The following is a 10,991-nucleotide window of genomic DNA, read 5'->3' as shown; positions in this document are numbered from 1 at the left end:
GCCATCAAGCTTTAGCATACATTTTCTTCAGCTGGTTGTATGCTAATACTTTAGCATAAACGTTCTTAGATAATAGTAGCGCTAATGCATTAGCATACAAATCGTTAAATAAGAGATTATGAAAAAAAAAAGGTTGTAAGTACTCGGGCACTAGCATATGACTATTTTAGAAAAATAAATAAATTAAAAAGTCCACATGGGATTTGTTTTGATGCGCTGGATTTATATTAGGCCTAACCATACTGTCTAAGGATTTAACCAATCATCGAACTTCTACCAACCAATGAAACGAGTTCTAGCCAATCAGATGCAAAGTAGGGCGGGTCTTTGCCGAAATGTACTAGTGCGGTGCCGGTGTGGCAAAGTTTATCAAACTTTGAGCACGTAGATACATGCACCTTTAGTTGAGAAAGTAGTTAAATCAAATGGCGCTGGGCATGAATAGAGGACAAGAGGAAACGGGTGGAGACCTGAAGCCGTTTCGCACTTGGTGTCTCAAATTGAGGGAGCCTGGTGCTTGCTTCTGGAGGCATGTTGAAGGAAGACACCGGACGGAAGCAGCGGTAAGAAGAGCTTGCTAGTCATTAGATGCTACTCACAAAGCTTCGGTCCGTGCACTCTGTCATACGAGTACGTACGTTACCGGCAACGACCGCTACCGCTGCGACTGTTCCTTTACTGACCGACCGTGATACAAACAATATGTGTGTGCACGTACGTTCATAGCGGAACATGATTTGTAAAAGCTATCTGAAGCCCAAACTGCTTTGACAAAGCTGTCTGTTTGGAGTCAGCATGGCAGGTATTTAAACATAATGGCCTTGTCCCAGAGTCTAGACGTCTAGCTATATGATAAGATAAACAATGCGACGTTTTTAATAAATTGAAATAAAGCAGCTATAAACATGGACAAAATCATGAATGTACTAATTTGCTTTTTTGATGATGACCTGGCCAAAGTAGTACATTTTAGTTTTCACAATGATTCATTGTAGGATTATGATATTATTGCAATATGTAAATCCACATTGACTCTTTATTTAACATATGGTTGGAAGAAGTAAAAATTTATCCAAAACATTAGTTTTTAAAAGTTATGACTTTTATTATTGTGTAATGTCAGAAGGACTTTTAACTGTTTTGCCAGTCAAATTAACTTTAATGAGTGCATATTGAAATATGACACAGTTGGTTGGCAAAAAAAATGCATCTCAAAATGCATCAGATTGATGCTTTAAAATATGGAATATTTCAAATTTTCTTCCGGGGGAGCATGCCCCAGGACCCCCCTAGAGGGGTAATATCCTTCTCACCTTTTTCACCCCTGACCCGTTTTCATGCCTGAAGTAAGCAAGTAAGTAAGTTCAAGGTTAGTAGTAAGAAACCTTTACAATCAAAGTAAAGTTATCAAAGTCCAAATAATGTCCAGAGTAAATCTGATTGTCTCCTCTGCCACTGATGAAAAGCCCACCAGTGAGGAGTAAACATGACACAGAAAGAAATCCGACGTCTGATTTTGTCTCTCTGTGCGCTCTCTGACTGGATGTTTGGTTCAACTATCTGTATATGGGACGCAGAGACACAGCAAATGCTTAACCTCACTGAGACATTTGGCAGGGAAGCCTTTCATTATGGTCTGAGGCTTCAGCTCTGGTCAGAGGAGGACTAGATGTGGACAGGAAAGCAGCGGTTTGTTCAGCCGAAGTCCTCGTTTCAATCCCTGGGTGTCAACTGACTTCCTCTCTGTGACCTCTGACCCCTGGGTGTCATGGAAATGAGCAAGGAACTATTTATGTCTCAATGGTTTAGGATATGAAATTGAAACATTTACATGAAAATAAGTATTGAATGCGTCAACATTTTTCTCAGTAAAGATATTTCCGATGGGGCTATAGGCATGACATTTTCACCAGATGTCAGTAACAACCCAAGTAATCCACACATACAAAGATATCAAAACAAATCAGTCCATAAATTAAGTTGTGTGTAATGAAGTGAAATGACACAGGGAAAAAGTAGGGCTACCCCTGCTGCTGCAGGCAAAGCATAGCTCGTAAGCTCAGCATGCAAGCAACATGTCGGTAAAGGATATTTGCCGTTTGTGTAACGAGAATTTAGGAATAAAAGACACCATTTCAGGTTCCCGGACCATATTCCAAAAGAAGGATCCAAGAGAAAAAAAGCATTAGTGAGCGGCTAACAGAATTAGGGCTACCGCTGGCTGATAATACTGGTTAGCTGATTGGATAAACCATCGGTCTATCACCACCTAACCCACCTCAAAACCAACGCTGATTGGCCCGGTCGTTTCGCTAACGGCTCCAAATTTTCTCTGCCTCAAGATGCCAGACTGATCTGCGAGTGGAAAACTGGAGCTTGCGAGATCAGGATGATCCCACGAGGCTAATGCAGTGCCATTTTTCCTCCAAACATGGTGTATGCTATGACAGCCAAAGAGTTAAATTTTGGTCTCATCTGACCAGATTATATTATCCCAGTATGTCATTGGCTTGTCCAGGTGTTGTGCAGCAAACTTTAAGCGAGCTTCCACATGCCTTTTCTTGAGCAGTGGTGCATTGTGTGATGTGCGTGCATAGAGGCCATGGCGGTTGAGTGCATTACTAATTGCTTTGAAACAACTGTACCTGCTTCTTTCAGGTCTTTCTGAAGATCTCCGCGAGTGGTCCTTGGTTCTTCGACAACTCTTCTAAGTGTTCTATGGACTCCTCTGTCAGAAATCTTTTCGAGGAGCACCTGGTCGTGGCTGGTTAATGGTGAAATTATGTTCTTTCCACTTCCTTAATGGCCCAAACAGTGCTCACTGGAACTTTCAGAAGTTTAGATATTCGTCTGAAACCAATGCCATCTGTATGTTTTTCTACAATAAGCTTGCGAAGGTCTTGGGACAGCTCTTTGCTTTTACCCATCATTAAATGCTTCTTGAGTGACACCTCGGTAATGAGAAACCTTTTATAGGCCATCAATTAGGACTAATCCAGCTGATATTAATTTGCACTAATAGGGGGCAGGATTGCTTCCTTAATACTGACAGATTTCAGCTGGTTTTTAGATTAGATTAAACTTTGGCTTCCCATGCCTTTTTACACCCCTTTTTCTTCATGTGTTTAATATTTATTCCCATTATCATTCCACTTTATTACACATAACTTTTGTCATGGACATACATGTTTTGATTTATTGTATGTATGTGTGGATTACTTGGGTTGTTACTGACATCTGGTGAAAATTTCATTCCAATAGCCCCATCGGAAATATATTTACTGGGGAAAATGTTGACGTGTTCAATACTTATTTTCCCCGTTGTAAATCCACATAAGAGACGGAATTACAATGGAAAAAAAGAGCCAATAAAAGTTAAGTAATAACTAAGTAAAATAAAATTAGAACAAAAGTCTAAATTATTGCTAACGATTGAACGTTGAAGTGGAAAGAGTGCTCATTAAAAATATGAGGAATTATGGGGAGCAAAAAGATCAATAGTTAAAGCTGCAGTAGGTAGAAAGCAGAAGGAAAAGCAGTTGTTTGGGGCTGCATCTATCTATCTATCTATCTATCTATCTATCTATCTATCTTTCTATCTATCTATCTATCTATCTATCTATCTTATTGTATCCTATTGTATACCAACACACTCTGAAAACTATTCTCTCTCCAAGGAATTTTAAATAAAATGTCAACAGCTGGAAAATAAATGATTTAATTTATGAAAAATGTCAGTGTGCCGACTACATCCCAGATGTTTTAACAGACTTGAACATGGAAAAAAACAATTGGCTCATAAAATCACATGTAAAAGCATATGCAAAAGCTTTCACCATCCGCTATTGTGCTTTAACACTCACAGTAAAACAGACGTTCATTTACAAGACAGAAGCTGTGGATGACCAGTTTGGGGTAAATTCAGAGGAACTGTTGAGCTCATCCAGCTGTGACTCATCGAACGATATAAAAACAGTCAGAAGGTCAATTGAAGTTGAAGAGACTTCAGCAGATGGGCTTAAACACTTCACACTGTCATTAAAAAAAACTTTGGGTTTTGTGCATCTGCTTTTTATTCTGTCAGCTTTGTGAAATTCTGCAGGAGACGCGTCTAAACCGTGGAACAAATGTTGCCCATATTATAACAGATTACAGACCTCGAGAGAAAGAAACCACAGAATCAAGACAATAAAATAAAACAATTTATATAACAGCTGTGGTCATGAGAATAATGGGAGCTAAAACTGTCTATGCTAAAAAAAAGTTGGGGAAAAAAAGTGTTTTTTTCTTTACCTTCCCCCCCTATCCCTCCTCAGGATGATTGACAGCTGCTCTTCCTGAACCCCAGGATGCCTGTGGTGCCAGTGGGCGGGACATCCTCTTCCCACCACGCCGTACCTGTCGCCCTCACCTGCTCCTGGCTGCTCCTGCTCTTCCACGCCGCCTTTGGTCAGAAACCCGCCAAGCTGCCTCTGATTGGCCGGAAGCCCTTCATCGCCGCCTGGAACGCCCCACTGGACATGTGCACCATCAAGTACAACATCACCACCAACGCCGACCGCCTCTTCCACATCCACGGGAGCCCGCGTGCTGATTGGACGGGCCAGAACGTCACCATCTTCTACGCCAACCGGCTGGGCTACTACCCCCACTACACGCCGCAGGGCGCTGCTGTGCACGGCGGCGTGCCGCAGAACTGCAGCCTGGACCAGCACCTGATCAAAGCCTATCAGGACATCAACCACTTCATCCCCTCAGAGGACTTCCGTGGCCTGGCCGTCATCGACTGGGAGTTCTGGCGGCCTCAGTGGAGCCGGAACTGGCACAAGAAGGACATCTACCGGCGCAAGTCGAAGGAGCTGACCGCCAAGGCGTACGTCAACGTGACGGCGGCACAGGTGGAGGAGCTGGCGCGGCGGCGGTTTGAGAAGAGCGCCAAGGCGTTCATGCAGAGAACTATCCAGCTGGGGACGCGCCTTCGCCCCAACGGCCTCTGGGGTTTCTACCTCTACCCCGACTGTCACAACTACAACCTGCATGAGCAGAACTACACGGGCTTCTGCCCCTTGCTGGAGAGGCTGAGGAACGACGAGCTGCTGTGGCTGTGGAACAGCAGCACGGCGCTCTTCCCCTCCGTGGCGATCCGGAAGAGTCACACCAACAGCATCAGCAACCTGCACTTCTCCCGGCACAGGATCCGGGAGTCGTTCCGCGTCGCCTCGCTGACCTCGAAGGAGTACGACCTCCCCACCTACGTGTACCTGAGGCTGGGCTACCGAGACGAGGCCCTGGCCTTCCTCACCATGGTAAGACAGCAATGTACTTGTTTAACTTCTCAGTATTAAGCACGCAATTTAAATGCTCAGCTCTGATTGGACAGTTATTTCCTTCCTTAGCCACTATACTGTCATTTCCCGAGCAACAGTAGGGCTTTCAAAATGAAGGCGATAATAACGAGTGAAAAAGAAGAAATCCTTTGATCTTAATCGTGAGTTAACTGGGCAATAGGGTTGTCCTCGACTAAAGAAATTCTTAGTCGACTAACACTTATAGGATTTTGTCAACTAATCGACAGAGCTGTGAGCTTTGAGAGGTGGTTAAGACTAGAAAAGAACAATATAAATGTAGTTAATTAACCATCTGTAAAACTGAGTTTCTCCACAATTAATCCTGCAAAAGCACCACTTTAAATCTTGTGCGTTTTAAAGTGTGTACCATAAATGTGCTCAGAAGTTTCTTGGAAATAAGTAATTAAGCATCAATAAGCATAAAAAATGACTAATCGACTCAAGAAATCTTAGTCGACTAAGACCAAAATGACCGATTAGTCGACTAATGGACTAAGAGGTGGCAGCCCTACTGGGCAATAATGGGATTGATCGGGATGAACATTTTTTTAATTTATTAACAGCCCTAGTTAAAATGCATTGTTTTAAAGTCTTGTAGCTTGTTAGTTATATTATGTTCAATGTGAAATGGGTAACCTATCCCCCCCCCGCACACACACACATCTAATCATCTAAAGTAGGCCTACCTCTACCTGTCATATTGTTTATTTTGTCGGCACATAGACAAAAAGAATACAATAAATGTGTTTTTCATTAAAAGTACGACCTCAATTCTGAGTAGAATAGAAAAATCATGATTCCCATTTTGTCAAACATGTAAGGTTAGTTAGTACTCACAAGTTCATTGGATCTGCATGAAGAACGGAGAGCTGAAGACTGGGTGAGGAATGGTGGGGAGAGGCTGTGAGTGGATGTCCAGCAGACAACCGCTACAGTCCAACACGGCGCCCTGTCAGGTGGCAACAGTTTGGGGCGGGAAACATGGACTCCTCACAGGGTCCTCCGAGAGTTTCCTGGTCCTCTCTCTGTATATTGAGTACAAAAAAATGTTTTCTGAGTGATTTAATCAACAGAAAGCTCACATTTCAGCTCACATTGAGTTAGTATTAGCTTGAGCTCTTCCTTTCTCCTCCACAACCTGATCCTCTATCTTTACACTGCCAGGTGAGGAACGTTTGTGAGAGCCAATACAATAAGAGTTGGACTCCACCTCAAAATTGTAATTAAGTAGGCTACAGAAAATGTGCCAATGTACTTCCCACTGCTGTTACTCACTCTACTGTAGATGAGCGTTTTGTGGCGAAGCGTCATGAGCCAAGGCATCAAACTAATGCAACTTAAATCTTTGACATGAAGATGGACTTTTCTTCACAACGCTGGCTGTCTGCTCAGTTTACTTTTTTTGTTACTGCCATCTAGTGGAGAACCACAGAACAGCCGCTCAGGGTAAATACTAAACCCAGAATGTTGTGGTTTCCTTGTTCTGCCTGAACCACACGACCAAAACCAGACTGCTTGTCTGCAGATTCATTGAGGAGTTTCAGAAATAACCTTTCAAATATGTGTGTAATGCAAGTATAAGGTATGACAACAAAATGTGAATACTCGTTTCTTTTGTAATAATTCAGTTCTTCTTCACTTGATGTTGAACAGAATCAGAAGTGCCATCTTGTGGCCAATTTATTATTCTCACTGATCACATAAAAGTCATGTTTTCATGTTATAAATAGTAATGTCTTTACAAATGAATTAAATTGAATAAACATGATGGTTATGTACTTTGATAAAAGATATGTTCTCAAAAGCAGAATGTAATTTCAATTTGATAACTTAGTTTTTTAGTTAATTAAAATCCTCTTGTGCTTCCACTTATCTCTTATAAAAACTAAACTAAGTGAGTTTTCTGGGCCTGGTGTTGTTTAAGTAAATGTGTGTTAGATGATTTTATTTTTGCGTCAGTGATGGAGATGTGTTTCCTGCAGAAAGATTTGATCCACACGATCGGGGAGAGTGCTGCTCTGGGAGCTGCAGGATTCGTCATCTGGGGGGACTTGAACCTGACCTCGTCCAGGGTGGGTGTCTCTTGCCTTTTACAAAAAAAAAAAAAAAAAAAAAAACACTAAAAAATCTTTACCCTCTCTTACTTTCTCTAAAAAAAAACAACCGGCTGGCTCCCAGAGGGAAAAGACTGACAGCTTGATACATAAAGAATATTTCTGTCCAGGTCATATGTTGTGGAAGATCTATTGTCAAACTTTTCTTTTTGAATTTGTGCTGTTGAGACACGTGAAGTCTGACACCGTGGTGTACTAAAAAACATTCTTTCCTCAATCTTTTTGATTAGTTTTGGACTCCAAACAAGCCACAGCAGTAAAGAATATAGTCAGATAATAGAAAGTTGACATCATGTGGTCACACATTTCGAAAACTAATATGCAAGCTTTTACGGCCTGCAGTGATCCTGTCTGCATGGAAATCCACACAGCATCTGACCGTCTCAGAATCTAGGGGAGTGTCTGCATAATTTATTGAATTAAAAAAAAAAATGCAATTGAAATGCAATTTGCAATCTGCATATCTATTTTCCCTCATTTGTCTGCCTTAACTCTTAAAACCGGCTGCATCAGCTTGGTGTGGAGTATCTTATTGTAGTTAGCTACCAAACCTGATCAACTGTCATTATCTCTGTACTTACACTGGATCACTGGGACAACAGTTAAAGCTGATTAAGGCCCTGTCCACACGAACACAGGTATTTTCAAAAACACAGCTTTTTCTATACGGTTAGGCCGTTCGTCCACACGCAAAAGCAGAATGAGGTCACTGAAACCGAACCTTTTTGAAAACTCCTGCCAGGGTGAAGATTTTTAGAAACTCCGGTTGTGTTGGTGTCGTGTAGCCGATGAAAACGGTGATTTGGGCCGGTGACGTCCGAGTGCGCACTGTTGTCTCTTTTGTTTGACATCAGATTGTGCGCCGCTATCACCTTTGTTCGCACGAGACGAATCGCTGCGGTGGCGGACGTAGCTAAGATATTGCTGCTAATAGCTAGGCCAACGGGGCTTGTTACGTATATACAGCTACACGTTCTCTCGTAATATTGCGGTGTCAGAATAAAATACTCTGCAAGTCACTGCTTAGGACTACGCTCCCGCGACACAGAACTCGCGGCCGGTTTTGGACGAGACGGACGAGACCTTCTACTGATACTCTCTTTCAACCAACACAAACAGTCTCTGAGTGTCTAACCCTGTTTATCGCGCCAGTTGATATTGCAATGGTGATAAAAAAAACTTTATATTGTGCAGCCCTAATTACGGATGGTGTGTTTTACAAACCACCAGAGTGCGTCACATCATAACCGTTATGTGTCGTTTTTGTCTCCGTAGCATAACTGCACCAAGGTGAAAACCTTCCTGAGCCACCGCCTGGGTCAGTACATCACCAACGTGACGCGGGCCGCTGAGGTCTGCAGTGACCACCTGTGCCAGAGTAACGGCCGCTGCGTCCGCCGGGACCCGCTCGCCCACCATTACCTCCACCTGAGTGCCGACAGCTACCGCATCCGGGCCTCCAGCGACGGGGACTTTGCCGTCACCGGGTGGCACTCGCAGCACGAGCTGCAGCTGCTGACCGAGAGGTTTCGCTGCCACTGCTACGAGGGCCACGAGGGCGAGCGCTGCGACAGCATCAACCTGGTGAAGGAGGACGACGGGCCGCGGAGGGACGAGGACGAGGACGAGCAGGAGAGGCTGAGGACGGCGTGGGAGGACGAGCAAGGTGGGAGGAAAGGGCCAGAGGGGGAGAGCGAAGCGCCGCTGAACGGCTCCAGCTTACACCTGATGTTGCTGATGCTCCTGTTGAACTTATCGTTACTGAAGACGGCCGTATGACGCACCCTGACAAAAGGAGGGGTCATTTTTCAACACACAGACAGAATGATGTTTTTCATTTAAGTTGGAGACAGACCCAATTCGAACCCAAAATGTTAGCGTTTCAGCTGATGTACCTCCAGCTACCTGTTTCAAAGACTTACCAAATGTTGTTTATTATCAGTGAATCCAAAATTTTGGCCCGTTTCCAGACCACTCCCAGAATCACTAACCATATCTCAGATTTGATCAGTGATTCAAATAGATCTCCTGGCTGGATCATGGATAAAACATAAATGCATAAAGTCAGAATGATTAATGAAGAAAAATAGGCTGCTGAACAAAAATACAGTCTGAATGTCAGTCTTTACCACCAAATATCATGTCTAGTTCCCAGATCCCAAAGAAAATTCTTTTAAACTGCTAATTTACTCCAATCAGGGAGGTGGGAGGATTAAAAATGTGTGTTTCAATTTTCTGCATGGCAATCTATCTAACAGTTGTTGAAACATTCCAGTCAAAACCACGAATGTTAACCTCACGGTGATGCTACAGGGAAAGACACCAAAGTCAGTAGGGGTTCATCCTCTGGGAACAATGAATGTCTGTCTGAAATTTCATGGCAATGCAAGTTTAAACACCACATTAACGCTCAGCTGAGGTCGCTGCTGAGTGGAAGAGAACCAACAGCTGCTGTGTTGAAAAGTAACAGTAGTAGAAGTAAAAAATGATGACACCTTTTTAAGGAGTGTGATGGCGCGTTGACAGATAAAGGTTTGGTTGATTGTAGTTCAACCAGGTGAACTGTGACCTCTGCAGCAACCTGCACTGCCTCTTTTTTGCCAACAACTGCATCCGTTCTTCCAGGAATGTTAATTAGTAAAATGTAGATACTGTTTGCTGGAGATGGAGAAGATCATCCAGCGTCTCTACCGAGGATGGCATCGGAAGAATCATGTTTTTTTCCTTTTAAAAGCTTCGTGGTCCAGAAGGATTACAGTCGCTATAGGGTGATGATCCTGTGGTTTGTTCTGTGGAGACACAACAGAAAAGCCTTTCAATGTAAACCAAAGGGTGCTAATACTTCCACCACACAGACATACGTAGGAAAATAATCACTAACATTTGACGCTTTTTTTTTCTGATGGCATGCAACTTGTTTTTTTCTCAACAATAAGCTGTTATTTCACTTGACGGTATATAGGGGTTGTGTATTTTCTGTACTGTTGCTTACATTATACTTTTGAAGTACAGCTTGTCAGAAAACACCACATATTTTGAGCCTGTTGGGCCTGTTGGTGCTATAGATTTTTAAATATGATGTATCTGTTTCCTTTTTCTATAGATATATGTAAAAGTATAGAGGATCAGGTTTGTTTTTCAGTGACTGTGTCGAGATTACCATTTAGAGCTGCAAAGATTAATCAATTAATCGATTAGTTGTCAACTATTAAATTAATCGCCAACTATTTTCTATTCCTTAACTATCTAAATAAAAAGCACAAGGAAAGTGTTTCATTTAAAATGTGTCTGAATAATCCTGTAATGGATGGACACGAAAATAAACATTCATTCATTCATTCATTCATCTATTAATTGGTTTGAGTCGAAAAAAATCTCTGATTCCAGCTTCCAAATGTGAATATTTTCTAGTTTCTTCTCTCCTCTGCGACAATAAAAACTGAATGGCTTTGAGTTGTGGACAAAACAAGAAATTTGAGGACCTCATCTGGGGCTTTGGGAAACAACAATGAAAATAATAGTTAGGAAT

General features: G+C 42.5%; 1 protein-coding gene across 3 annotated transcripts; it reads left to right on the top strand.

Moving 5' to 3' along the window:
• The first annotated feature begins 387 nt into the window (after positions 1-387).
• On the top strand, positions 388-9,693 carry hyal4 (hyaluronidase 4). Of its 3 annotated transcripts, XM_028585656.1 has the most exons (5): positions 388-563; positions 2,659-2,774; positions 4,317-5,306; positions 7,331-7,420; positions 8,738-9,693. In XM_028585656.1, the coding sequence occupies exons 3-5, from the start codon at positions 4,350-4,352 to the stop codon at positions 9,239-9,241; spliced, it is 1,551 nt and encodes a 516-aa protein (XP_028441457.1). In that variant the 5' UTR covers positions 388-563; positions 2,659-2,774; positions 4,317-4,349; the 3' UTR covers positions 9,242-9,693. The 3 variants fall into 3 exon arrangements, with proteins under 3 accessions (XP_028441457.1, XP_028441458.1, XP_028441460.1); XM_028585657.1 differs by lacking the exon at positions 2,659-2,774; XM_028585659.1 differs by lacking the exon at positions 7,331-7,420.
• Positions 9,694-10,991: the final 1,298 nt, after the last annotated feature.

Source organism: Perca flavescens, chromosome 8, assembly GCF_004354835.1.
Source record: "Perca flavescens isolate YP-PL-M2 chromosome 8, PFLA_1.0, whole genome shotgun sequence".
Classification (NCBI taxonomy): domain Eukaryota; kingdom Metazoa; phylum Chordata; class Actinopteri; order Perciformes; family Percidae; genus Perca; species Perca flavescens.
Note: the sequence above shows the minus strand (reverse complement) of the source record. Positions and strands in the feature narration are given on the sequence as shown.

Excerpts from the sequence above, each read along its gene's own strand:
- hyal4 (XM_028585657.1), top strand. The coding sequence starts at position 4,350 with ATGCCTGTGGTGCCAGTGGGCGGGACATCCTCTTCCCACCACGCCGTA. Across the intron at positions 5,307-7,330 it reads CCCTGGCCTTCCTCACCATG|AAAGATTTGATCCACACGAT; the intron begins GTAAGACAGCAA and ends TGTTTCCTGCAG. Across the intron at positions 7,421-8,737 it reads TGAACCTGACCTCGTCCAGG|CATAACTGCACCAAGGTGAA; the intron begins GTGGGTGTCTCT and ends TTGTCTCCGTAG.